At 53.6% G+C, this 25435-nt stretch overlaps 2 protein-coding genes and 1 long non-coding RNA gene across 4 annotated transcripts; 2 read left to right on the forward strand and 1 right to left on the reverse strand.

Annotated features, from left to right (window-relative positions):
- Nucleotides 1-1985: 1985 nt before the first annotated feature.
- On the reverse strand, nt 1986-20138 carry SEZ6L2 (seizure related 6 homolog like 2). Of its 2 annotated transcripts, XM_027126421.1 has the most exons (17): nt 20045-20138; nt 19012-19143; nt 18037-18336; nt 17553-17692; nt 17068-17269; nt 12517-12702; nt 11538-11706; nt 10735-10898; nt 8218-8356; nt 7182-7378; nt 6868-7062; nt 4350-4541; nt 4074-4265; nt 3553-3591; nt 3253-3370; nt 3030-3126; nt 1986-2558 (listed from the first exon to the last, which is right to left on the reverse strand). In XM_027126421.1, the coding sequence occupies exons 1-17, from the start codon at nt 20121-20123 to the stop codon at nt 2529-2531; spliced, it is 2571 nt and encodes an 856-aa protein (XP_026982222.1). In that variant the 5' UTR covers nt 20124-20138; the 3' UTR covers nt 1986-2528. The 2 variants fall into 2 exon arrangements, with proteins under 2 accessions (XP_026982222.1, XP_026982223.1); XM_027126422.1 differs by lacking the exons at nt 6868-7062; nt 7182-7378; nt 8218-8356 and adding an exon at nt 8810-9010 and having other exon boundaries at nt 2345-2558.
- LOC113630702 (uncharacterized) lies at nt 8916-15045 on the forward strand. The gene is made up of 3 exons (XR_003437066.1): nt 8916-11621; nt 11762-11854; nt 14722-15045. It is a non-coding gene; the product is annotated as an uncharacterized LOC113630702 (long non-coding RNA).
- A 1853-nt stretch (nt 20139-21991) lies between the features above and the next one.
- Nucleotides 21992-25403, forward strand: ASPHD1 (aspartate beta-hydroxylase domain containing 1). The gene is made up of 3 exons (XM_027126424.1): nt 21992-23085; nt 24483-24596; nt 25132-25403. Exons 1-3 carry the CDS (start codon nt 22206-22208, stop codon nt 25239-25241), a joined length of 1104 nt encoding a protein of 367 aa, XP_026982225.1. The 5' UTR covers nt 21992-22205; the 3' UTR covers nt 25242-25403.
- The last annotated feature ends 32 nt before the right edge of the window (nt 25404-25435 follow it).

Here is a 25435-nt window from a genome sequence, read left to right on the forward strand (position 1 = left end):
TGTGGCGCGCGGGCTCTAGAGCACAGGCTCAGTAGTTGTAGTGCACGGGCTTATTGCTCCACAGCATATGGGATCTTCCTGGACCAGGGCTCGAACCCGTGTCCCCTGCATTGGCAGGTGGATTCTTAACCACTGTGCCACCAGGGAAGCCCCTGGAATGGCTTTAATTCAGGCAGATATCAACCTATTCTCCATCAACCTGTTGGCAGAGATGAGTTCATGGGTCCAGATCCAGCCTCCCAGCCAAACTCCAGCACCTTAAGGTGCCTGTGGCATCTGAGAGGGTCCACCTTTGCTTCTGAGGAGCCCCTCCGGCCACCAGTGTCAGTGTTGAGGTCTCCCCTCCACGTTTTGGAGCCGCATGGCTATGGAACATATCATGCCTGTTACTAACCAGAAGGCAGTGCAGTAGGCTTTGTGACGTTTGCATTTAAATCCCAGTCTGGCCACTTATTGGAGCCTCGTAAGGAAGTCAGTTCACATCTCCCAGCCTCTGTTTCCTTATCTGAAAAATGGGAATAATTGTCCCTGTCTCACAAGGGCCTTGTGAGAGTTAAAAACATAATGCATACATGCTCATCACAATGCCTGGCACAGAATAAATGCCAAAAAAACTTAGGCTGTTATCAAGGTCGGTTTGCCTCGTGTTCTAAAATCCAATCCTCTTTTGAGTGTCCTAAAAATGTTTCATTATATTTAATTATAAAATTTTAATTAAGGAAAATTCAGTTGATTTGGAGAAAGACTTTAAGACAAACAGGCTGAGGCTTCCCTGGTGACACAGTGGTTAAGAATCCGCCTGCCAATGCAGGGGACACGGGTTCGAGCCCTGGTCTGGGAAGATCCCACATGCCGCGGAGCAACTAAGCCCGTGCGCTACAACTACTGAGCCTGCACTCTAGAGCCCTTGAGCCACAACTACTGAGTCCGCGTGCCACAATTACTGAAGCCCGCGCTCCTAGAGCCCATGCTCTGCAACAAGAGAAGCCACTGCAATGAGAGGCCCAAGCACCTCAACGAAGAGTAGCCCCCGCTCGCCACAACTAGAGAGAGCCTGCGCGCAGCAACGAGGACCCAATGCAGGAAAAAAAAAAAAAAAAAAAGACAAACAGGCTGTAAATTCTCTATAACGTTCAAAAGTAAAGTAGAAAAGGACACCCATGGGAAACCAAACAAGCTCATTGTTCATGAAAAGCTGCAAATATAATACTTGGTAGACACATAACAGCAGATATGCTTAAAATGCCAAAAAGGGGGCTTCCCTGGTGGCGCAGTGGTTGAGAGTCCGCCTGCTGATGCAGGGGACACGGGTTCGTGCCCTGGTCCGGGAAGATCCCACATGCCGCGGAGCAGCTGGGCCCGTGAGCCATGGCCGCTGAGCCTGAGCTCTAGAGCCCGCGAGCCACAACTACGGAAGCCCGCGCGCCTAGAGCCCGTGCTCCACAACAAGAGAAGCCACCGCAATGAGAAGCCTGCACACCAAACAAAGAGTAGCCGCTGCTCGCCACAACTAGAGAAAAGCACACGCATAGCAAAGAAGACCCAACGCAGCCAAAAATAAATAAATGCCAAAAAGATTGGGGGGAAAAATGGTACACTTGGATGGGTACAAGATTTCTCAAAAGGGGGTTGACTTTTAGGTCAGCTGGTCATGAAACAAATTGAGCGCTGTTTGTCACCTGCCAAACAGTGAAGGAGGAGAGGCAGCTACTGTCATTTATCACCCAGCTAGAAGAGCCTGGAAACGCCAAGCCCTGTGGAGAGACTGCTGAGGCCAGGAGTGGGCCCAGCTGGTCCTCCAGAGGCTGAGCCCAAAGTCAGGCTTTTTGACCCCAGGCCAGCCCCTTCAACACTGCCCTGTGTGCAATCTTAAATTTCCATCTTTTTCCCCAAGTGTTCCCCTATCCCCAGCCCTCTTTCCAGAGAGGCCACCATCACCATCTCCAGTGCTCTGTGACCCACCTTCCCACACCCCACCAGCCCAGTTACAAATGGAGATTTTCTGTTTATTGCTCAAAAACAAAAATCCAGAAGCAAAGGTGGGGAGACTGTGGGTAGGGGACATGGCAGGAAGGGGGTAGGGGCCTTGTCCCAGCTCTCCCCTTCATCCCTCTTCTTCTGACCCTCCAAGGGTCAGAGGTTAGGCCCGGGGACAGAGCATCTGGGAAGGGCAGAGCCTTCATGACCAAGGGAACAGCAGAGCTCTTGGGTAGTCCTTGTGGGATGCCCTGGGCTGGAGGGGCCCCAGGAGTTGCATCAGGGGCTGAGTTCCCCTCCTAGGGTCCAAAAGGGGGTAGAGTGAGTGGGGGGCAGGCCCCTTGTTTGGCAACTGAGAAGAGGAGGCTTTGGGCACAGGATGCTGGTTTATTTACTGTAGGGTCCCCAGGGCCATCAAAGCCCCCTCGTGGGGCCAGGAGATTATTTACACAGCAGGGAGGAAGGGAGCCAGAGGCCAGGTCCTGTACTCCTTCCTGCCCAGAATGAGGAGAGGAGGGGCGTCCTGGGTCCTGCAGCCTTAGTCTTGGTGTTCAGATGGAAACTTCATACTCTCGTGTATCCTGGAAGCAGAGAGATGGCATCAGTCACTAGAATGGGATGGAGGTGGAGGAGGCATCCACAAGGAAGGGGAAAGACTCTGTGTTTTTAAAATAACAAAGATCACTGGGAGTTTGGGGACCATGGGGTGGGAATGGGGCTGAATCTGGCCAATGGGTGTATTTGGTTCATCCTACAGTATCTTAAAGTCACATAAAAATCTAAATTTCTGGATTGTCTTGAACAGTTGGAAGGTCTGGCAGTTGGGCCTAGGTTTCCTCCATGGACTGGATGGGGTACAAGCTTTCCAGTTGGTCACAGTCCTTACCACTCCCGATTGGCCCACCTGACTTGGCTTTGTTCATTGACGTGGCCTTTGTAGGCAGCTGAGTTTGCAATTCCCAAGACAGATGTTACAAAGACCTTGAGAGAAGGTTATGGAGTCCCAGGGGAGCTGAGGGATGTGGCACTCCAGGGGTAGGGGAAGGGCTCACCCCAGCTTCATACAGTGGATTGCTGAAGTCTGACTCCACCGTGATGGGGCTGTAGGAATGGGAGCCTGAGAAGCCGAAGAGGGATTTTCCCTGTAGCCTGGGAAAGGAAGGAGATAGAGGGGCTTATCGAGAAGTGAGCCCCCAACCCCCCCTCACCCGGGCTTCTGTGCCAGGCAGGCAGGACGTCTGCCCTGGCCAGCAGCTCCCTGAGCTATGTACTTACTTGGTGTAGTATATGTAAACGCCACTGCCGAGGACGATGACCAAGCCTAGGGGCAGCAGAATGGCCAAGGCGAGGTTCCCACCCTCTAGCTGCCGTGACGGGTCGGTGGTCTGGCTCACTGGAAGGAGGAGGAGAGGCCAGTGATCTGGGGCTGGGCCCAGCCCTGGACTCTCCCAGCCTCCTGCCCTGGGCCCTGAACCCTGGGCCTCACCCCACCGGGGGCCTGGCCTCCTGCCCCCGGCCTCTGCCTTGCCCTCCCAACTTGGCCAGGCCTGGGTCTCCACCTGTGCCCTCACTGACCTTCCAGTTTTCGGTTGTCCAGGAGCTCCTCATAGGCCACTGCAGGGAGAGGAGGAGGAGGGGACGGGGTCTGAGCCAGGGAGGGAAGGAGGCTGGGTAGAGGGCCGGGAGCCCAGTGGGGCCGGGCTGGACAGCCTGGATTCTCTGCCCTCTGCTCAACCTAAACTTGATCCTTCCCTTGGGGACAGGGGAGGAACAGTCAGAGCAGGGCCTCGGTCCTCCTCCTCCAGACCCCTGGGCAGTCTAAACCAACCAGGTCTGTAGGATTTGTCAAAAATACGGAAACTGAGACCTATTCGGAGGGCAAGGGACTGCCAAACCAAAGCCCCCTCTACTACTTCCCTTAGGATAATTCCATGACCTTGAACTTCTCCAGGGCTTTTGGCTATACCTCTGATGATGAGAGCCCATAGAAAGTGGATGGGGAGCTCGGCAGGGTCTCGAATTTGCTACCTGACTTTCCCAGCCCTGTCACATCCTGGACACTGCTGTGCCCCCTCCTGCCCTGCCTGCCCAGGCACCTTTGCAGAGTGGGGGCTGGCTGGTCCACTGTGAGGGGTGGCCGGGCACACAGGTGATGGTGACCTCGCCAATGAGCTCAAAGCCCTCATAGCAGAAGAAGCGCAGAGACTCGCCCGCCTGGTAGTGATGCTTGTACAACGTCTGATAGCCGTTCTCCGGCACCCCGGGGTTCAGGCACGGCTCGTACTTCACTGCAGGGAAGAGGTCAGTCATGGGCCAGCTGCACCATCGAGCAGGCCACCCAGCCACCCATCCTAGGGTGTCCCCAGACTCACAGGCGCACTTGGGGACCCGGTCGCTCCACTTGGGCGTGCCCGTGTCCCGGCTGTAGCAGGTGAGCACGGCCGCCCCCTCCAGGCTATACCCCGGCAGACAGCGGTACTGGACGTGGGAGCCAACAGGAAAGCCAGCATCTGAGGTGGTGCGGTGCCCGTTGGTGATCTCACCAGGATCGGCACAAGTCATGACTGTTGGCAGGAGGGCAAAGTCAGGGGGAGCCAGGCCCTTAAAAGATCTGCCAGAAGCTTAGAGCTGGGAGACGCCTGAGTCGTGGGCCATCTCCTCTGGGCAACACTCCGCACACACCTCCCACTCCTTCCTCAGAATGAACAGAGCAGGAGTTGGAAAACTTAAAATTCAATGCATTTTACATAGCAGGTTTCTTCCAGAAAACAGAACGTTTGGGGCAACCTGGGCCCCCATCCTAGGGTGAAATTTGAAATATTGAACCACTCAACCAGAGCAAACCAGCTAAATCCCAACCGTGTCAGCCCTGCATGGCAAATCATCATCAGCAGAGCAGCTGCCCTCTTCAGAGGGGCCCAGACCTCCTGCTCCCCTCATTCCCGTCATCCCCAGCCCCTTCTGCTCACTTGTATTGCCTGCCTGGCCTCTGCGGGCATTTGTTTACAACCTTGCTGTGGAAGAATCCCAATCAAAGCCATTTCTTATATATAGACCTGAGCAAGGCACCTCGCTAAAATGTTTTACAAACATGATATCATATACCCTGATGATCTCAGAGAGGTCAGCGTCACTATCACCTCCCTTGGGGCTCAGGGCTCAGGGCAGTCAAATGACTGGTCTATGGTCACTCAGCCAGGGAGTGGCAAAGCTGGAACTGTTCAGGGTCACAGCCAGGGAGCACTGGGCTGAGATTCAGAGACTTAGGGCTCAGCTCAGCTGAAGGCTCCATGTGCTGCCTTGGGCAGGGTCCCTACTGAGTCTTGGGCAGCTGGGCCACGCCCTATCCCCTCTGGGCCCCGCTTCCATCCCTTCTTGTCCCCGCCCCGTGCGGTCTGGGTTCCAGATTGGACATCCTGTGACTCCTTCCAGGGATGGGGAGCTGTGTCAACTAGAAAGTTTTCCTTGTGTCCAGTCCAAATCTGGCTTCCTGAAACTTATCCTCATTGGTCCCACCGTTGCTCCTAGGGGCCAGGTGAAAGACCTACAATCCTATACCCTGGTGACAGGCTTCCAGAAATTTGGAGGAAGTGACAAGATGCCACCCCTTTCTGCTCTTCTAAAAGATAAATTCTCCCAGCTCCTTTGAATGTCACCTCCTCTGTGAAATCTCCTGCCCTATCCCTGGGACAATTAACCCACCCCTCTTCCTAAAGCCCTTCTTCATACTTATAGCAACTACTACTTACTCACTGTTTACCTGCACCAGGCACTAACGTGAAAAGCTTTTCATTTGCTTTTCACAATCCTCTATTCCTACTTCACTGAGGAAGAAGCCAAAGCCTCAGAGATGTTAAGTACCTTGCCTGAAGTCACCCAGCGGTTACCACTCTAATATCCTGAGTTAAGTATCTGTCCCTGTCCCAGACTGTGAGCTCTGTCAGGGTAGGGAGAGTCCCCAACACCTCCGCATAACTCCAGCCCCAACACATCATGGGACTTTAATAACGGAATTAAAATAAACCGACGGGCTTCCCTGGTGATGCAGTGGTTAAGAATCCGCCTGCCAATGCAGGGGACACGGGTTCGAGCCCTGGTCCGGGAAGATCCCACATGCCGCAGAGCAACTAAGCCCGTGCGCCACAACTACTGAGCCTGTGCTCTAGAGCCCACGAGCCACAACTATGGAAGCCCACACGCCTAGAGCCCATGCTCCGCATCAAGAGAAGCCACCGCAATGAGAAGACTGCGCACCGCAGGATAACGAAGAGTATCCCTCGCTCGCCGCAACTAGAGAAAGTTCTCGTGCAGCAACAAAGACCCAACTCAGCAAAAAATAAATAAATAAATGAATAAATAAATAAATTTATTAAAAAAATAAAAGTAAATAAAATAAAATAAACCGAACTCTCTGACAAGCCTAGGCCCCTGCAAAGTGACTCCTCATAATGTCAAGGGTTGGGGACTGAGAGACTGGAGCAAGGCCTAGAACAAGAAAAGAGATGACGGGGCAGGCGGGGGGCAGGGGGGCAGGGGGGCGGGACTCAGACTGGGCAGAGGCAGGGGAGGAACCCAGAAGAACCAGGTTCAGGACCCAGAACAGTGCAAGAGAGAGGGATGCAGCCCTGGGAAGATGAGAGTGGGGACCAGAGGGTACGGTTTCGGAACACCGAGGAACAGAGGAGTGGAACCCACTGGACATATGGTTGGGGCCTGAGGAAGATCTAGGCAGGACCTCGAGCGAAGGGATGGGTCCAGACAGAACAGGGGCGGGAACAAGAAGATACGGAGGCGGGGCGCATAGGGGGTGGGCGGAGCCCAAGCAGAGCCGTGAAACCCAGGTGGGCAGGGGCGGAGCCACAAGAGGATTAGGGCGGGGCCCGGGCTCACTCTTTCGGCAGGCGGGCGGCGCTGCGCTCCAGGACAGGTCCCACTGGCAGGTGAGAATGTCCGACCCAAGCAGCTCATAGCCAGGCTCGCACTGATAAGTAAGCACAGTGCCCCGGATCAGGTCCCCGTGGGAAGCCGTCCTCCAGCCCCATTCCGGGGGCGGCAGCTCGGGGCACGTGTCGTTCCTCGGGACCTCTGCAGGGGAGAGACGGCGAGTTTGGAGGCTGTCCTGCGACCCAGGGCGCCCTACCAGCCTCGGGGGCCTCTCTGACCTGCGGGACCCCTTCCCATCTCGGGACCCTAGGCCTCGGTACCTTTGAAGTGCAACACGAAACCCTGGCCCAGGCCCGGGTTTGGAGGTCCGGGCGGTGCCTGGAACTGCAGCGTGAGGTCGGGCCCAGAGGAGAGGAGGCGGCGGCGCGGTTGAGGCCCTCGCAGCTGGGCCAGGACTCGGGCACTGGGACCGTCCCCATCGAACAGGGTCAGCATATCCCCTTCGCGCACATTCAAGCTGGAGAGAGTGGGACCAGATATGGGGGCTGGGTTACGATCGGCCCCTCCCATCTGGTTCTGCCCAATCACTAACTCAGCTCATTAGCAACCTTACCTACTCTCCAGTCCCGCCCTACATTCTCCTATCCCAGGCCTCAGTTTGGATCAGTTATGGGCTTCTCCTCCACGCTAGTCGCTCCAGGTTCCATTTGGTCTGTGGCTCCTCCCGGCTCCTGCTTCCCAATCCCCAGCCCTGATCATTGTTGACGCCTCCCACTTCCCAGTCCCTCCTCCATCACCAGGTGACGCACAGCCAGGCTCAACTCCAGCTCTGACCAAACACAGACCATGCTCATTACCACCCAGCCCAACTCTAGGCCCCAACCGAGTACATGCTTTTTGAGCCACGCCCACTTTTGGTTCTGTCCAGGCACATGACCACCTCACACCAAAGTAGCTCACTGGATCTCCCCCACAGCCACGCCCACCTTGTGTGCTGCTGCTGATGCAACAGCTCGGGCCTGGGTCCCTGGAAATCACTCCGGCGGGGCCTCAGAAACAGCCAATGAGTGAGACTTCAGGCCATAGCCCCTTTTTCACAATAGTCCCCGAGGAAGGCTGCATTACCCCATTTACTTGTCCAAGGTTGCCTGACCAATAAGTGATTTGTACCTGGGTCTACCTGATGTCCCACACCCCTATCCTGAATCCTTAGCCACTTCTTTCATCCGAACGTATATTCACTGAATCTCGTGCAGACACTCGAGCCGGCCAGGCTCATAATGCAGGCCAGTGCATTGTCATACCACACATGGCTGAGCCCACACCCATTGCACCCTCTGCAGTACCCAGACGTACATCTCAACTTGAAGCAAGATGCGCTTCTCTTCCTGGACATGCAGACCCCACACGCAGTCTTGGCCGGGGCTATAGCTCTGGGGCCAATCTGGAGAGAGGACCACACCAGCTGGCTCTGACAGCTCCCCTCCACACATGGCTAGGATAGAAAGGGTGTCAGATTCAGGACCCAGGTGGGCATGCAGTCTCTATTTCGCTACGATCCTCACCACTCCCAACTGTGTGCACCAGACTGCCTCCCCGGTTTCCTATTATCTATTACCCACCTGATTCTTGCCACGTCTAGTCCTGTTGGGTCCAATCCCCCGCCCCACTCTTAACTAACCCCGCCCAGTCTCCAGCCTATGCATTACCACCCAATCCATGACTTAGCCCAATCTAGCTCTTGAAGATATTTGGGTTATGACCCCTGAACTCTGTAACAAGCCCATCAACTACTCAGCTAAGAAAACTAAGCCTCTGAAAGGGACAGAGATTGATCCTGAGTTTACTAGGTTCTCCTTCCTGAACGGCCTTCCTAGGATCCCCAGCTCAGGGGGTAGTCTGTGAACTGAAGGATGTTCTGGGGAGGCGGGGAAGGTGGCAGGCTCACCCTTGCAGGCTGGCTCTGTGTCATTCCAGTGGGGTTCTGTGGGATCCACACATTCGATGGCATTGGGGGGGCCAGGGGGCTCCAGGGCATATCCTGGGAGGCACGAGAAGGTGGCCAGTGCCCCTGGGCGGTATTCAGGGTCCGTGGTGGTGACATTGCCATGTGCCAGGAACGGGGCAAAGCAGCGATCTTCCTCAAAGGCTAGAGAGGAGTCAGTCACAGGAATTAAGCATTAGGACAGGCCTCCAGGGATCTCAGACTGGGGAACCAGGCTGAATTCCAGTGTGGTTTGGCCCCCCAGTGGGCTATTTAAAATGGAAAGCCTTTGGGCTTAGCTTTCACTTTCCAGTTTCCCCCAAACCCTAACATTCCTCATTCACATATTTATGTTAGCTCCCCGGCCTCTGGACAGAAACCCCAAGGTCAGTCAAGTCCCAGCCACTATTCTACAGATGAGGACACTAGGTCCACAGACAAAAAGCCATGTGCTCCATGTCACACAGTAGGGCAGTGGCAGAACCAGGCCTCAAGGCCAGATTCCTTGATTCCCAGCCAGAGACACTTGGCTCTGGAAGCTGCAATGGAGTGGGGGAAAACGGTGCCTTTGGAGACCTGGCTCATGTAGGTGTGTTCGCTCCTCAAAAATAACCGTTGGTTTCTGATCAACCCTGATTATCCATACTGTGGCTAGAATCCAAAAGTGAGGCAAACACAAAAGCTACTCAGTTTTAACTTTGGTCTAAGTCAGCAAAAAAATTAACATTTGTAGAGTGTTTTAGTTTTTGCCCATCTGATCATATCTTAGACTCAGGTAAGGCTCAGGTGCCTGTGATACAGAAAAAGTCTGAAGCCCATGGAGCAGCAGTGGCCCACAACCATGGAGACAGGCCTCAAACCTAGAAATTCTCTTTGCACTCTCAGAATCTAAAATGCAATTTATTTTTCAGATCCACTGTTCTGTTTCACCATTACTTAACCTGATAAGGTGTCATGTCCAAATCTTATGCATCCATCAGGGCCAAGTGCCAATTCCCTTTCTCCTTTGATTCATACCAGAAACTAGCCCCTCCCATCTCTGAGCATTTTACTTTCTTTGTCTCTTTCCTGCTACTGTTTACACAAATCCTCTGCTCCAGCCACAGTGAAACTCTCTGTTTCCCAAACATACAGGCTTTTCTCTACCTCTTCACTGTTGCTCACACTGTTCCTTTCCCCTGAGATGCTCATTCCCAATCTTCCTCTTTTAAAATTCTCTCTATCCTGTAAGTCCCAGTTCAAATGCCTCCTCCCATGATCACTGACTTCCTTCCTTCCTACCTATCCAGCATCCAGTCCCCTTTGTGTGTTAACAGCACTCCTATTTTCATTTTGGGTCACACGTCCTCCCCACTTCCAGTCCATGAGATTCAGTTGGAGCCAACCAGGGATGGCCATGTGATGTGGATCTGCCAATCATAACACCACCTGCCCCTAGCTACAGTGATTGGCTCAGGCATAGATAGATGACCTAAGCCAGGGCAATGAAAGCCTTTCCTGGCATTTTTGTTAAAGCTCTTAGGAAAGTGGTATGCTTTCTCTCTGATGGGGTTGCTAAAGTTGTTGGTATGTAAATCTGTAACTGCTAGGTACACAACAGACTGAGAGTCTGCCTGAGAATGAAGCCAACCGAGAGGAAAGAATGGAGAGATTTAAGTAACTGGTCTCTTGGCTGCGTACCTGGATCCAGCCACACTTGAAGCTTAAGTAGAAAAGACCACCTCAGGGAATTAGAATGTGTCCTTGTCGATTTGGGATGGGGAGACAAGTCAGTTTTCAGGAATCCAAACGTGGAGATAAGCAGAGATGGATTATGTGCTTGTGACCATGCCTGGGCGTAGGAAGAGGGGAAGGTGCGGCAGGTGGGGCCTCAGGGGAAGGGCAGTTACCTTCAAATCGGAGGCTTAGCAGCAGGGGATTGGCAGGTGTCTCTGAAAGCAGCTCCACATAGAGGGACTGGGCATCACTGATGAGACCCCGCTCTGGGACATCATCCATGTCCGAGTCATAGATCACCGGGGATAGGGGACTGCCCCCTGAGCGCACCATCAGCCTGGGATGGACAGAGGTGGCCAGGAGCTCAGCTTCCCCTCAGAAGCTGCCTCACCTCTTGCCTGCTCTCCTAACTTAATTTCATAGCTATTATTTTCAAACATTAACTATATGCCATGTACTCTTCTAAGCTTTTACACATTTTATCTCACTTAATTCTCACAAGAACCCTTGAGTTAGATACTATTATTGTCCCTCATTTTATAGATGAGAAAATTGAGGCACAGAAAGAGTAAGTAACCTGTCCAGCTACACATAGCAACTAATGTCAGAGCTGGGACACTAGTTTGCTAGATAAAGAGTGAGAATAATGAAGATGACGTTGGCAAACACATCTATAGTGCTTACTGTGTGCTAGGCACCATTCCAAGCACTTTACATATCTTAATGCATTTGTCCTCACAGAAACCTTAAGAGGGAGGTACTATTATCTCCATTCTACAGATGAGAAAACTGAAGCACAGAGAGGTTAAGTGATTTGTCTCAGTTTGCACAGCTATACTGCCTAAGAAAGGGGAAGGACTAACCCGCATTTGACATAGATCCCAACTGGGATTCCCCCCGCGTCTGTCTGACTGTCTATTGCAGCCTCCCTATTTCTTTGAAGTGAGGACCTCTGACGCAAGGCCCAGACCCTCACCGGTCGTTGTCCTCATCCAGGGAGACTCTCTCAAAGTGTAGGTGCAGCCGGCGTCCCTCAGCTGCTTCGATGACCCAACGGCAGGTGAGGTTGGGCCCTGCAGCTCCCCCAGGCTCAGGGGACACGATGCGGCCAAGTGTAGCATTGTGGATGGTGCCACCACAGGATGCTGTGGACGGTGCGGGGGGGCAGGTTAAGGTGACTTGTCCTTTTCCCATCTGCAGAGCTATTGCACCCACACCTTTGCCTGGGACCTGGCCTTGGGATGACCTCTGCCCTACAGGCTCACCCCAGGACTTTTTTCAGGCCACTACCAGGTGAGGAACCAGCCTTGGAATAGAAAAACCCTAGGATGGACACCGCCCCCCCCGCAGGATGGCGATTCCATCAAAATGAAGACTCCCCAGATGTGGACACCCTGGGGTGGGGAGTTATGGGGAAGTCCCCCAAACTGAAGCTCTCAGATGGAAAATACTCAGGATAGGATCCCAGGATGAAGACTCTCCAGGATAGACACCCCCAGATATAGACCCCAAGAATGGTTTCCTCTAGGATGAGGAGTCTCCAAAAGCAGGGACCCCCGGAATGGTGACTCCCCAAATGGGAACCCTCCAGGAATTCCCTGTGGTCTATTGGTTAGGACTCTGCGCTTCCACTGCAGGGGGCACAGGTTTGATCCCTGGTCAGGGACCTAAATTCCAACAAGCCATGTGGCACGGCCAAAAAAAAAAAAAAAAAAGGAACCCCCCCCCCCCCGCCGGGTGACCCCCCCCGAGCTGACCCCCCCCCCCCAAGGATTGAGACTCCAAGGATTGAGACCCTCAGGGTGAAGAGCTCCAAATGGAGACCTCAGGATAAGGACTCTTCAGGGTAAAAACCCCTTCAAGATGGGTGTTCCCAAAGATAGAGACCCCCAAGGTAGGACCCTCCAGTGGGGCTCCCAGGACAGAAAACCACACCTATTGTGGTAGGGACTCACCCATGCAGCTGGGGGGTTCACTGCTCCAGGCTGGCCGGGTACCATTGAGGCAGATGAGGGTCTCCTCACCCTGCAGCTGGTAGCCCGAATCACAGTGGAAGGTGGCAGTGCCTCCAGGGTGAAGGTCTGTCACACTCACATCCCCATGGGCTGGCCGGGGAGGGAAGCCGCAGCTCAAGAGGTAGGCTGGATCAGGCAGGGCAGGAGAAAGAGGATTCACTCTCCCAGGCCATCCTCTCTCACTGGTTCCCCAGCATTTCCTCCCCTCTTTCCAGGTCCCCCTCACTCTCCAGGGCACAAACTGGCTCCATACTGGAGTCCTTACGTGGACACACTGTCTCATGAAGAGGTAATGTCAACATCCCTTATCTCCCCTAATCTTTGTAATCTACCCACTTTGGCCCCCATTTTACAGATGAGAAACCTGAGCCTCAAAGAAGTTTTGGACCCTAGCACCCATTTACTGTGTGAACTCAGGCAAATCAATTGACCACTCTGAACCCCATTCAGCTCTAATAATAGCAAATAGTATTTGCAGAGCTTGTTCAGCTTCCAAAATGAGTTCACGCAGTGCTTTTGAGGTAGTCAGAGAAAGGCTGTGACCCACTTTCCAGGGGTGGAAATTGAGGCTCCAAGTTATTAAGTGCCTCAGATCATTTTCTCCCCTCCACACACACAGACTTTCTTCCACTGAGGTGTCACTGTGGTATTATACCCTCAGCTTTCATCCAGAGGAGTCACAAGAAGCTCCTTTAGAAACAGACTATTCTGTCATTAAAGACCTTAATACCCAGTGTCCCCTAAATGAATCCCCCAGTGAAAGGGAAGTGCTAGGGAAAGCTTTGCTTTCCTTAAGGAACTGGTTTGTCTTTTTTCCTGCAATGAGAACTGTGTAATCTCTCTTTTCATACTGGCTGCTAGGAAGCCCAGAACCAGGTTGAGGCTGCCCCTAGTAACAATGGCTTGTCTATCCACATTCTGTTTTTTTCAAATTTAATAAGCATTATCTGGTGCCAATATTTCTCTTATTCTTTTTTTTTTTTTTTTTGGCTGCGCCACACGGTTTGTGGGATTTTAATTCCCCAACCAGGGATCGAACCCCGGCCCTTGGCAGTGAGAGCGTGGAGTCCTAACCACTGGACTGCCAGGGAACTCCCTCTTACTTATTCTATTTAATCTTATTGTTTGCATTCTTTTTTGAAAGCCTCCTGAAATTCTTGCGGAAACATATGAGATAAAACGAACAAATAGAAAGTGACTTGGTAATCAGTGATAGACTCTGAACCTGATCCTGACAGAGCTCTGTGTGTCTGTTTAAGACTAGGCGGAGTTCATTAAGAAGGGCTTCCTGGAGGAAGTACATCGAAGCTGGGTCTTGTACGAGGGGCAGGCTCTGGTTAGCAGAGGGTCCAGCTTGCCTGGGCCTTTGCTTTTTCTGACTCTCCAGTCCTGAGTGATTCTGTAAGAGACCTGGTCTCTCCCTGTTTCAAAATTCAACAAGCATTTCCTTGGCTGGGTCCTAGGGTCAGAGGTGAAAAAGACTGAGGCCTTGCCTTCAGGAGTTCATGGTCTACTAAGATAGACAAAAAAACAGCCTTTTAGAACACAGGGATTTAGGAATTCCCTGGCGGTCCAGTGGTTAGGACTTGGCGATTTCACTGCCGGGCAGGGGTTCAATCCTTGGTCAGGGAACTAAGATCCTGCAAGCCGAGCAGTGGACAAAACAAACAAATAAACAAAAAACAAACCAAAAAACCGCACAGTGATTTGAATAAACTTTAGCCTCTGTGATGGCTCTCCAAGACCAACAGAATCAAGTCTGAATGCTTTAGATTGACATTCAAGCCCCTTCCACAACCAGTTCCAGCCCAGCCCATCCAGCTTCAGTTCTCAGCACCCACGGCCCATATATCTCACACGATACAGTTCTGTGACTCCTTACAGTCCCACTTCCATATTTTTCCACACAATTTCCCCTACCTGAAAGGCTCTCTTCTCACTGTTTCTCACCTTTCAAGGAGTAACTTAAGTACCACCTCCTCCAGGAAGCCTTCCTGACCCCTCCCCTTTCCCACAGAGTTAGTTTTTTTTTTCTTTTTGCCTAAACACAATCCACATGCATAATTTTATCATCACATTAACACCTGCCTATTGCCACTGTGAGACTGAATCCAATGTTTTTTATTTTGTCTCCTAAAAACCTAGCCTAGCTGATCAGTTGATGCCGCCAAGAGGCAACGTGGAACAGTGCAAAGAGCACTGGATTTGGAGATGGGCAGACCTAAGTTCCAGTTCTACTTTCACAACTTATTAGCTGTATGGCCTTGAGCAGGTGACTTCACCTTTCATCTGTAAATGGCAATAACAATTCCTATCATTGAGGATTGGCCTTAAAGAAAAGAAACCTGGAATCAAGCACCTGGAACATAGAAAGTACTCAGAAAATGTTAATCGCCCACCCCTCAGCTTCAATTAATAAATGACCAGGGGTCAGGGACTTGGAGATCTGACTTCTGACTCTGCAATGAATTTGCTGGTGGCTGAGCAATCCATATAAGCTTTGAGGCTTTTTCTTCCTCTTAGAGATGGAGCTGACAATGGCCACCCCCAGGGCTGCTGTGAGAAGCAACCAAAACAAGAGTTGATGAAAGAGTTTTGTAAATGGGAAAGTTTGCTGGACTTGGGGTGAGGGGTGATGGAGCCTTTGACCTTCCAGAGAAGCTAATGAGGCCACTGTGGACTGCAGGGCCCAGCCAGTGCAAATTGGGAAGGGCTTAAACGGGGCCTCCGTCCCAAAGGTGCCTGCAGAAGCCGCAGAGCAGGGAAGACCGAGGCAGGTAATGAAGGCCCATTTATGCAATAGCCCTGCTTCCTCAAATGTTCCAGTTCATCTAAAGAGTCCTATTTTCAATGCCCTAGGGAAGCGGCTGCTTAAAGGAGCCAGCAGGAAGCCATCCTATAATATCTGAAGCCCAGCCCTCAGCCCTGGGCCTTCAAGGCATGCCCTTGCTCCCCAACAACCGGGCCCTGACCACCAACTACATGTCCCTCGGCTCACTGGTCTCTCCAGGTCTGCTGCTGGGCATCTCCACCGTGCATGCCTTACCTCGTGGGGCAAGTCTAGAGCAGAGGCCTCAGGAGAGGCTGGAGAGTGTGTGAGGAAGGGATACGGGTTGTCTGTGTCCTGGATAAAGTCACAAGGGATCTGGTGTCAGCAGAGCTCACAAGCGGGCAGCAAGGCCATGAGGTGAAGTGAAGGGGACACTGGCCCAACACACAGTTCTCTCTCTGTTTCTGAGCAAAGGAAGGGACTTTGGAGATGGCAGCAGTGTCTGGAATGGGACCTTGGGCTGGGCCCCTTGCCTCATGTACACGTGTATGCTAGAATGTACATTGCATCGTGGGAAGGTTTCCATACACACAGGCAAATATGGATGTACACGTGTGTGTAGGCTGTCTGTGGGTGGGTGCTTGCAAATGCAAGCATGCGCAGATACATCCCCTCCTTCCTACCCCCAGAAGTCAGCAGGATCTTTTTAGGTCACAAATCTGAGGCTGTCACTATCTTGCTTAAAACATTTCAAAGTGTCTCCTCCTCCCCTGCAGGTTAAAGTAGTCCAAGGACTCCTCACTGAAGCTGGTAAGGCCCTTTGTCATCCAAATACAACCTACCTCCCAGTCTAGCCTCTTGGCCTACTTCCCCAGCACTTTCTGTGCTTTACTGTAATAGCAATGATTGACATTTTCGAGCCCTCACTGTGTACCAGACACTATTTTAAGCACTTGACGTGTATTGATTCATTTGATCTTCCTAATAATACCACAAAGTAAGTATTATGATCCCCATTTTTCAGATAAGACAATGCGGCACAGAAAGGTTAAGTAACTCACCCCAGGTCACACAGCTAAGACAATTCTATCTTCCATGCTGAATTACCTCAACTCCTCAAGGGGGTCACATTTTTTTCTCCTCTCTGGGTCTTGGAATGTGTTTTTCCATCCATCTAGACATCTGCCTTCCTCTTTCTCTCCCTCCCACCCTTCCCCTAGCTAACTCATCTTAGGTGTCAGCTTAGTCATCACCTCCTCCAAGGAGGTGTCCCCATATTCCTTATAGGGGAAATTTAGGTCCCTTTGATAGTTGTTCTCTCTGACAGTGGTTCCTCCATCATAGGGATGGGGGTCCTTATCTCACTGAATTATAATTATCCTGATTATTTGTCCATCTCCCTACCTAGATTCTGAGTTCCCTTTACATCTGGCTTGTTTATTCTTCTCTCCAAGGATAACACAGGGCCTGTATGAAGTGGGCACTCAATAAACATTTGCTGAGTGAATGGATGAATTGTCACTTGGATGTGTGCACACCCAGGCACAGGTCTGTGAGTGTGTGAGATAAGCGTGTATAGGTCTCCTCCGAGGATTCTGCCCCCCATGGTCCTAGTCAGGAGGAAAAGGCCCCAACATTACCCTGTGCTTAGAAGGCTCCTGAAGATGTTCCCTGTGCCCAGTGCGGCCCCTGCCCTCCCACCAGCACTCCGAACTTCTCACCCTGATAGTGGATCCTGAAGCCACCACCCCTTGGGACCCGTGGGCTCTGGAAGTGCAGGAGCAGCCTGTTGGTTGGACTCCGAAGGACCTGTCCTTCTCCCAGCATGGAGGAATTAGCCAGGAGTCGGGGGGCCAGTCCTGGGGACCCCCCACCAGCCAGCACCAGGAGTTCCTCCTCCCGAGACAGGTTCAGCGTCTGCACCTAAAGAAGCCAGACCCAGACCCGCCAGGGAAGTCAGCCGGGGTGTGTGACCCCCTAAGCTCCCCCGCCCCTTGCCTTCCTTTTCCCTGTATGTAGCAGACCAAGAACCACGGTAACGTTGGCCAAGTTGTAGAACTTTAGGAGAGCCTGTGAGATCCTCAGGAAATAGGTCCATCTGAGTCAGAAAACAAGTTCTCTGGCTCCTAGGCCCAACCCGTGCACACCCCTGGGCCCGGAGGGAAGGGCTGGGAGGTTTCACAATCATATGCTTAAGTCCAGTTACCTGGATCTCAATGCCGTAGCCAGGGTAGACATGGATGCTGTACGTGCAGTCCAGGAGCCCCAAGGTTCGGCTGGCCGCGCTCCCTAAATCTGGAGACTCCACATGCCCTTCACCTTCGGAGATGTTGTTATTACACAGAACTAAAGAGATATAAGTGCTGGGGTTGAGAGAATCTCTGTGTTCTTGCCCTCCCAGCCAAGTAACCCTGGGGGTCCTCATCTGTCTTCTCCCCAGCACCCCTCACCATCTTTATCCAATGCTCACTCTCCCATCTGTGCCCAGAACTCCCTTCCTCAACTGTCATAAGACATAAAACACATAGAACAGTGCTGGCACATAGTAAGGGTGTATCAACGCTAGCCTTTATTATAATTAAGCAGAAGGCCCTCTCCCATCTAGACCCCTTCTTCTTCCACACGTTCCCGGCAGCCTCTCCCCCATCCACACCTTCCTCTTCTCCCACATCCCCTTTCAATCGCCTCACCTGGGCTGGTCACCGTCGTGGTGACAGTTGTCGTGGTGATGATGGTGGTCGTGGTCTCCTCCTCTCCTCCCTCAGGCCCGAGGGGCGGGCCTGGGGAGGCGGGACCGGGAAGGGGCGGGGCCGTAGTTCCTGGGGGCGGGGTCAGCAGCTCCGGCGCGGTGGGGCCTGCCCCCCTGCCCTCCTTAGGGGTTACGGCTGTTGTCAGAGGCCCTGTGCCCGGCTCAGTGGCCCGTGGCAGGGAGGGTGCTGCAAGAGTCTGGCCGGCTGGAGGGGTGGCTAGTGTGGGGTCTGGATCAGATCCTGGGACAGTGCGAGGGAAGTCAGGAAACAGGAGGAGCACATTGATGGGCCTCGGTCGGGGATCAGGGCTAAGAGACACTGCGAGGTCCCCACTGAACCCAAAAGACCTCCCCCACGAGGCGCAGGACCCCCACCTCTCCCTTCCCCACCCAAACTTCCCCCCTCCTCCCAAGGCTTCCACAGCCTGCCCCCCAGCCCCTTCTTTTCTTCTCTCTGTCCAGGCCCTTCCACTCTGACAGTCTCCTTGAGCTTCTCCCTCTGTCTCCCCGTTCAGATCTGGCGCTCTCTCCCGGTTACCCCTTTCTCTTTCCTCTTTTTATTTTGCGCTCTCTAGAACTCTTGGTCTATGTTTAGTATTCTTATCCCTCTCTGATTTTATGATTCTAGGTCTACTACTCTCTGCATTTCTCTCTCTTTTTGTGTTTCTTTTCCACTCTATCTCTGATTCTGGCTCTCTGAGTTTCCATCTGTCTTTCTCTCTGTCTGTTTTTCTGTGCTGTTTCTTGATCATTCTACCTCAATTTCTCTGGCTCTCTGACTGTCTATGTCCAGTTTTGACTCTCTCGAACCATCTCTCTCTGTCTCTCTGAATTTCACTGGCCTGGCTCCCCATCTCCCTGAATTAATGTCCCTCCCTCTGCCTCTATGTTGCTCCTGCCACTCTGGGGGCCTCACCCGGCAGGTAGCCCATTTCTGGGCCTCTCCTCAGCAGGGCTCCATGGAGCAGCTCTGCCAAGGCCTCAGAGGCTACGGTGGGGGTCTCATTTCCAGGCTCCGGCAGTGCCTCCTCCTCCTTCAGGGGCAGACCTGGGAGATGAAGTTGTGCGAGCTCTTCCACTGCCCCACACTCCTTCCTTCTCCAGAAAGATCTTTTCCAGAGCTCTTATTCTCTCCTCAGTCAGCTGGGCCAGCAGGAGCTCAGAGGGTCCCAGACTGGGCTGAGAGCCAAGATTGGAGGAGGGGCTCCCAGCTGCCCATCACACTCCTACCCCTTCCTCTCTCCCTTTTCCCCCAGGCTGTGTGGGCCTTCGGTGAGCACCTCGGACAGAGCCAGCAGGGCAGAGAAGAGGCAGGGCGCTACCTTCATTTTCCCCTCAGTGATGCTCTCCCCCCAACCCCGGGCCTCTGCGGAGGGTCTGGCAGCACCTCCCAGCCATTGCTTCTGCAGTGTCCAGCTTTTTCTCTGGGTTTCTGTCTCTGCAGTGTGGTCCTCCCTCTCTTTCTCTGCAGTCTCTGCCCCCTTCCCTGGAGTCTCGCTGGGGGGTCAGAGTTGGGGATTGAATATCTGGCCTCTGCGCACTGCCTCTGTTCATCTGTCTTTGTCCATACGTCCAAGAACATTTGTGTGTGCTGCGCCTGGCATCTCTCCCGGCACCTCCATCTCCCACCCTGGTACCCGGCCTGCTTCTGCCGCCTCCGCAGACATCCCCCCCACCCCGCCCCGCCACAACGTCCCCAGCCCTTCTTCCTGGATTTAACCCCTGAGACGCTGCTAAAAGCTCCCCTCATTAATTTCCCCAACTCCTCAATATATGGGGTTAGAGGCTCCAGGTGCAAGCTGGAAAGCCCTGGCTTGCCCCTTCTCCGTCAGCTGTGCCCCTCCCCTCCCCCAGGAGCTCAGAAGGCGCAGGATGTTCGGAGAAAGGAAGGTATAGGACCCAGCTGGGGGCCTTCCCGGAGGCCCACCCCCACGCACCCAAGTCCTTACCCTGAATCCAGGGACAGCTCAGCAGAATTAGGAACAGCAGCTGGGGAGGTGGCGGATGCTGGGCCCTGGGAGCCCCCATGGCGACTCACACCAATTTCTCTCCTCTGCGCCTCTCCTAAATAATCTAGCTGTCACCTTTCCTCCGTCTTCTTTTATCTTTCCTATTAATTTTTTTTTTTTTTCCTACTGGCAGTTAGCAAGGGAGACAATGTCTCTGCCTTTGGGACGGAGGGGCAGAACTGGGCTGGGGGTCTCCTGGAGCCCACCCCTCTTTGGCCAGTGTCCTCTGTCCTCTGCTCTCCTGTCTGCGGGAGAGGGGGCGCGGCTCCGGCTGCAGCGGGTGGGGCCAAGAAGGGCGAAGGAGCTGGGTCGCCTGGGTTACCCTCTGGCTCAGGCACCTGGGTCCGCCAGGCTGGCTGGATTCTAAGCTGGGGGAGTGGGTCGAGGCAAAACAGCTTCCGGGGACCTAGGGTGGGGTCGAGGATAGGGAGGGTCCCTACTGTGCTCTAGTGGGGCTTGGCGGGGAGAGGAGGGGGTTGCAAAACCTGGAGAGCCGAGGCTCGGGCACTGGAGCTGCGGGAGGGAGAGCTGAGAAAGGTGTCGAGCCCACGTCAGATCCTGGGGACGGGCGAAGGGAGGGGCTTGGGATTTATTTGGGGGCTGTGGGGGGAGGGAGGAGGAGGAAGTGCAGATGGAAGAAGGAGGGACCACATGAGCCAGGGTCGTAATCCTCACTCCCACGTCCCCTAGGGGAAGCGAAGGCAACTCTGGTCCCAGCAGTAATTATGACCCCTCCCCCAACCATTCCAGCACATTTGGAAACTGAATGTTCTCTTCCCAGGGTGTTGAGGGGCAGCATAGCTGGGTTTGCGCTTGCTCAGCGCCCCCAATATGCCCCCGGCCCTCTTCCAGACCCTTTCAGAGAAGCTCATGTGGAATGCGCTACCTCCTCCTCCAGAAGAATGACAAGTTCCTACGTTTGTGAGAAGTCTAAGGGGTGACAGGCCAGGATCTGGGGAGGGGAGATCCCTCCTCTTACGTACAACATGACCCCAGCCAGCTGCTGGCGCCTTCAACTTTAATTTTTTTCTCCTGGTCTCATCTCGCAAGACCGCTGGAGAGCCCTTTTCAGCACCACCAGAAAGGACAGCTCTTCTCGGCCCCGCCTGAGATGGCCCGGCCCGCGGCGCTGCAGGCGATTGGCTGAAGCCGCCTTCATTATCAATCGGGCTCCCGCCGGGGGTTGGCTCTTGTGAAGGCGATTGGGGGAGTTGGAGTCACAGGCCGACTGGTCGAAGGATCGGCTGACCCACGGACCGGCCGCAGCGTCCCTGTCCGCAGTCTGCGAGCGCCGGTCTTGTCCATCAGTTCGCGCGCTCGCCCCGCCCCTTACTTGCCACGCCCCTCTCAGGCCCCGCCCTTTCGTTTCGCATTGCGGGGCGCTGGAGGTTGGCGCTGTGCCCCCTGAGCCCCACGTGGCGCCCCGTCGGGGCCGGGGGAGGCAAATCCGGAGACGACACCCCCTACCCGGCTGAGTTGCGGTGGCCACTGGGCGAGGGCGGGGGTAGCTAAGCTGAGAGGACTGTGGGGAGGGTGACGTCAGGGTGAGTGGGGGACAAGGAAGGAGCGAGTGGGGGAGGGGGGAGAGAGAGCGAGAGAACCCGTGGGTCGGGTCGAGAGAGAAGCGAGGGCAGGAAGGAGAGAGGGGGAGGAAGGAGAGAGAAGTCGCTGCAGAGGACTGCTGGTTGCGGTTCCCAGGGCTGCGGGTCCAGGTGGGGTAGGAACTGCTGTCCGGGGAAGCTAGAAGGAAAGGCAGAGCGGGGAGGGAAAGAGAGAGCGAAAAGAGGGGCGGGGGGGGGGGGGGGGGGGGGGAGGGAGGAGAGAAGAAAGGAGACGGGGAGACAGAGGGTGGGGAAAGGAGAGACTGACGGGAGAGGCAGGAAACTGGAGAGAGAGGAAACTGCCCTAAGGAGAAAGAAGAGGAGGAAAGAGGTGAAAGAGGAGGAGGAGAGAGTTGGAAGGAGAAAGAAGTAGAGGAGAGAGGAGAGAGAGGCAGAAGGAGAGGAAGGAAAGGAGAGTTAGAGGTGCATGAAGGAAGCGAGAAAGCAGGAGGTACAAGGTGGAGAGAGGACCTCGGAAGGAGAGAGAACCAAGAGTAGGAATGTGGAAGGGAAACAGCCCAGGGTGTAACCAGGGAGCAGCCATGGAAGGAACCGGTGGAGAACTGGGAGGACAAGGGAACTGGGGTCTGGAAGATGCCCCAGGCCTCTTGGCCAGGGCCTCCCTGCCCATCATGCCTGCATGGCCATTGCCTCTGGCCTCATCTGCCCTTACCCTGCTCCTTGGAGCTCTCACTTCCCTCTTCCTCTGGTACTGCTACCGCCTGGGCTCCCAAGATATGCAGGCCCTAGGGGCTGGGAGTCGGGTTGGGGCTGTCAGTGGTAGGCCTCGAGGGTGCTCTGAGGCTGGCAGACCAAGCCCACGGAGCTCTGGGGAGTCTGTGGAAGGACCTAGGACAGAAGGCCTAGTGAGCCGTCGCCTTCGGGCCTACGCCAGGCGCTACTCTTGGGCAGGGATGGGTAGGGTGAGGCGGGCGGCTCAGGGTAGCCCAGGCCCTGGGGGAGGGCCAGGGGTCCTGGGCATTCAGCGCCCAGGCCTGCTTTTCCTGCCAGACCTGCCCTCAGCCCCCTTCGTGCCACGGGATGCCCAGCGGCATGATGTGGAGCTCCTGGAGAGCAGCTTCCCTGCCATTTTGAGGGACTTCGGGGCTGTGAGCTGGGACTTCTCAGGGACTACCCCTCTGCCTCGGGGCTGGTCCCCACCACTGGCCCCTGGGTGCTACCAGCTCCTGCTATACCAAGCAGGCCGGTGCCAACCCAGCAACTGCCGCCGGTGCCCGGGGGCCTATCGGGCACTGAGGGGGCTGCGAAGCTTTATGAGTGCCAACACCTTCGGCAATGCTGGCTTTTCCGTCCTCCTGCCTGGGGCCCGGCTCGAGGGCCGCTGTGGGCCCACCAATGCCCGAGTCAGATGCCACCTGGGTAAGTGGATGCTACTTACAGACAGCCTCCTCGCCTCCACGATTCCCCCTCCAGACTCTCTTCTCTGCCATCATAGCTTTCTACACTGTGACTCTGATCATGCCTTTCTTCTCGGAAATCTTCCTTGACTCCCTGTCGCCCACAGCAGCATTTCCTGAGCTTCAATGATCTGCAAACCATCTTCATAACCTTTTCCATAGTCATTTACCACCTGTACTGTTTCTTCATATTGACTCCCCTCAATGTTTTGTTTTACTTATTTAAAAGGAATCTTTATAGAAAAATGATAATCAGTATTACTTGACCTAAATAGGAATTATTCATAAAAATAAGTTTAAACTTAAAAAAAGAAAGCTTTAAAAATTCTAGCGAAGTATCCTAGTCTGTGGCTGAAGCCTACACTCTCCTCCTTTAAAAAGGAGCAATGTTGGGAATTGCCTGGTGGTCCAGTGATTAGGACTCTGTGCTTTCACTGCTGAGGGCCTGGGTTCGATCCCTGGTCCGGGAACTAAGATCCCACAAGATGCAGGACGTGGCCCCAAAGGAAAAATAAACATAAAAAGGGCAGTGTTAGGGGGGATGTTAAAGTTATGGTAGCACCAAACTGAGATTTTCTTTTCAATGTTTTAGAGAATGAAAGAAAATGGGGAGAAAAAAAGACTTGTCTTCTGATTGTTGTTTAATGCCATGACTTTGTTTTGCCTATAATCATCTCCTGTGCTACCAGTTGAATGTGTTCTACACTTCAGAGCACACTGGCTTTGAAGAGATCTGGAGCAAGGCCAGATCTTTTCTCCTTATCTCCTACCTGTTCCCTTCTTCCCCTTCTCTCCCACCATGCCCTAAATCATGAACGCCTTCTGGCTGATCCTGGCAGATGCCACACACATGCTCTTAACCTAGAATGTCTTTCCCCCTTATCACCTCCTGGAAAACTCCTACGTAGCCTTCACAACTCACACTTTCAAATGCCCACCTCCTCTGGAATGTCTTCCTCTTCCCCATCGTTTAAGTTGGCTCCTCAGTTTTCTGCACCCCAGTGTGTGGTCCTTGGCAGGATGGAGCCATGTTTTATACCTTTTGGGGAGAGAGGGCCTAACACACAGTAGGTTCTTGAGTTAAACTGTCAGAAGCCCAAGAGGAGATGCTGCTTCTTTTAGGAAGCTTTCCCTCTTCTCTGAAACAGAATACATTGTGCTTTGCACTGCATTTTCTGTCTCCTAGCATTTCTTTCATCCAGTACTGTATTGTAATTTTACATGGGTCACCTTCCAGAGAACGAGGAGGGACCACCATAGGACCTAGCATTTAAGACTCTCGGATCTGCTTTTTGACTGAATGGGGTGGCCCCCTTCGATGGAGGCAGGAATGTTGGAGGCCCGGATCTCTTTCTACAGGCCTGAAGATCCCCCCTGGCTGTGAGCTGGTGGTCGGGGGTGAGCCCCAGTGCTGGGCTGAGGGACACTGTCTACTGGTGGACGACTCCTTCCTGCATACAGTGGCTCATAATGGTAATGGGGCTCCCATTCTGCTAGGAGGGATGAGTGACTAAAGAGTTAAGGGGAATAGACTAGAGGCTGCAGAATCGGGCCCAACTGGCTTCCTGTCCTACACCACCATTTTCTAATTGCATGCCCTTGAACAAGTCACATGATTTCTCCAATCACCCGTGAAATAGGGCAACGGCCTTCTTTTACCAAGTGACTGCAAGCATTAAATAAGCTAATGTAAGTGCACAGCAAAGTGGTTCATAGCACGAGACCCTGGGCCTGGACCCCCTGGGTTCCTGTACTACCTCTGGCATTAGCAGTGTGACCTTGGGCAAGTTATTTAACCTCTTTGTGCCTCAGTTACTTTGCATAAAATGAGAACACTTATGGTACTACCTCACAGTTTGTTCTGATGATTAAGAGTTAATACACATAAAGGATTAGAACACTGGCACTTATTTACAAAGTGTTTGCGTTTATGAGTATTTGGTGAGTGCTCTGGCTTGTAAGTACTTAATGTCAGCTGCTCTGCTGTCTCCATCCCCACGTGCCCTAGGCTCTCCCGAAGATGGGCCTCGAGTGGTCTTCATCGTGGACCTTTGGCATCCCAATGTGGCTGGGGCCGAACGCCAGGCCCTCGACTTTGTCTTCGCACCAGACCCTTGAAGGAAGGTGCTCCCTTCAGACATCTGGGCTGGAGAGATGCTGCGCTCGGGGATGGCCTGAGTGGTAGCCAGGACCACCTCTCCATTGCAGGGGGTGGGGTGGGGCTGAGGGTGGGAACTGGCCAGTGAACACCGAAATATAGATTTTAAAATCCTCTCCTAACTCCTGACTACTTTCTTCCCAGCTACCAGCCC

The sequence above is a fragment of the Aethalodelphis obliquidens genome, unplaced genomic scaffold (genome assembly GCF_003676395.1).
Source record: "Aethalodelphis obliquidens isolate GAN/ISIS:26980383/991018 unplaced genomic scaffold, ASM367639v1 scaffold30, whole genome shotgun sequence".
Taxonomy (NCBI): Eukaryota; Metazoa; Chordata; class Mammalia; order Artiodactyla; family Delphinidae; genus Aethalodelphis; species Aethalodelphis obliquidens.

Excerpts from the sequence above, each read along its gene's own strand:
- SEZ6L2 (XM_027126421.1), bottom strand. The coding sequence starts at position 20,123 with ATGGGGGCTCCCAGGGCCCAGCATCCGCCACCTCCCCAGCTGCTGTTC. Across the intron at positions 17,270-17,552 it reads GCTACGGCATTGAGATCCAG|GTGCAGACGCTGAACCTGTC; the intron begins GTAACTGGACTT and ends TGGCTTCTTTAG. Across the intron at positions 8,357-10,734 it reads GCTAAGCCTCCGATTTGAAG|CCATGTGTGGAGGGGAGCTG; the intron begins GTAACTGCCCTT and ends TTTCTATCCTAG.
- ASPHD1 (XM_027126424.1), top strand. The coding sequence starts at position 22,206 with ATGTGGAAGGGAAACAGCCCAGGGTGTAACCAGGGAGCAGCCATGGAA. Across the intron at positions 23,086-24,482 it reads CCGAGTCAGATGCCACCTGG|GCCTGAAGATCCCCCCTGGC; the intron begins GTAAGTGGATGC and ends CTCTTTCTACAG. Across the intron at positions 24,597-25,131 it reads GCATACAGTGGCTCATAATG|GCTCTCCCGAAGATGGGCCT; the intron begins GTAATGGGGCTC and ends CACGTGCCCTAG.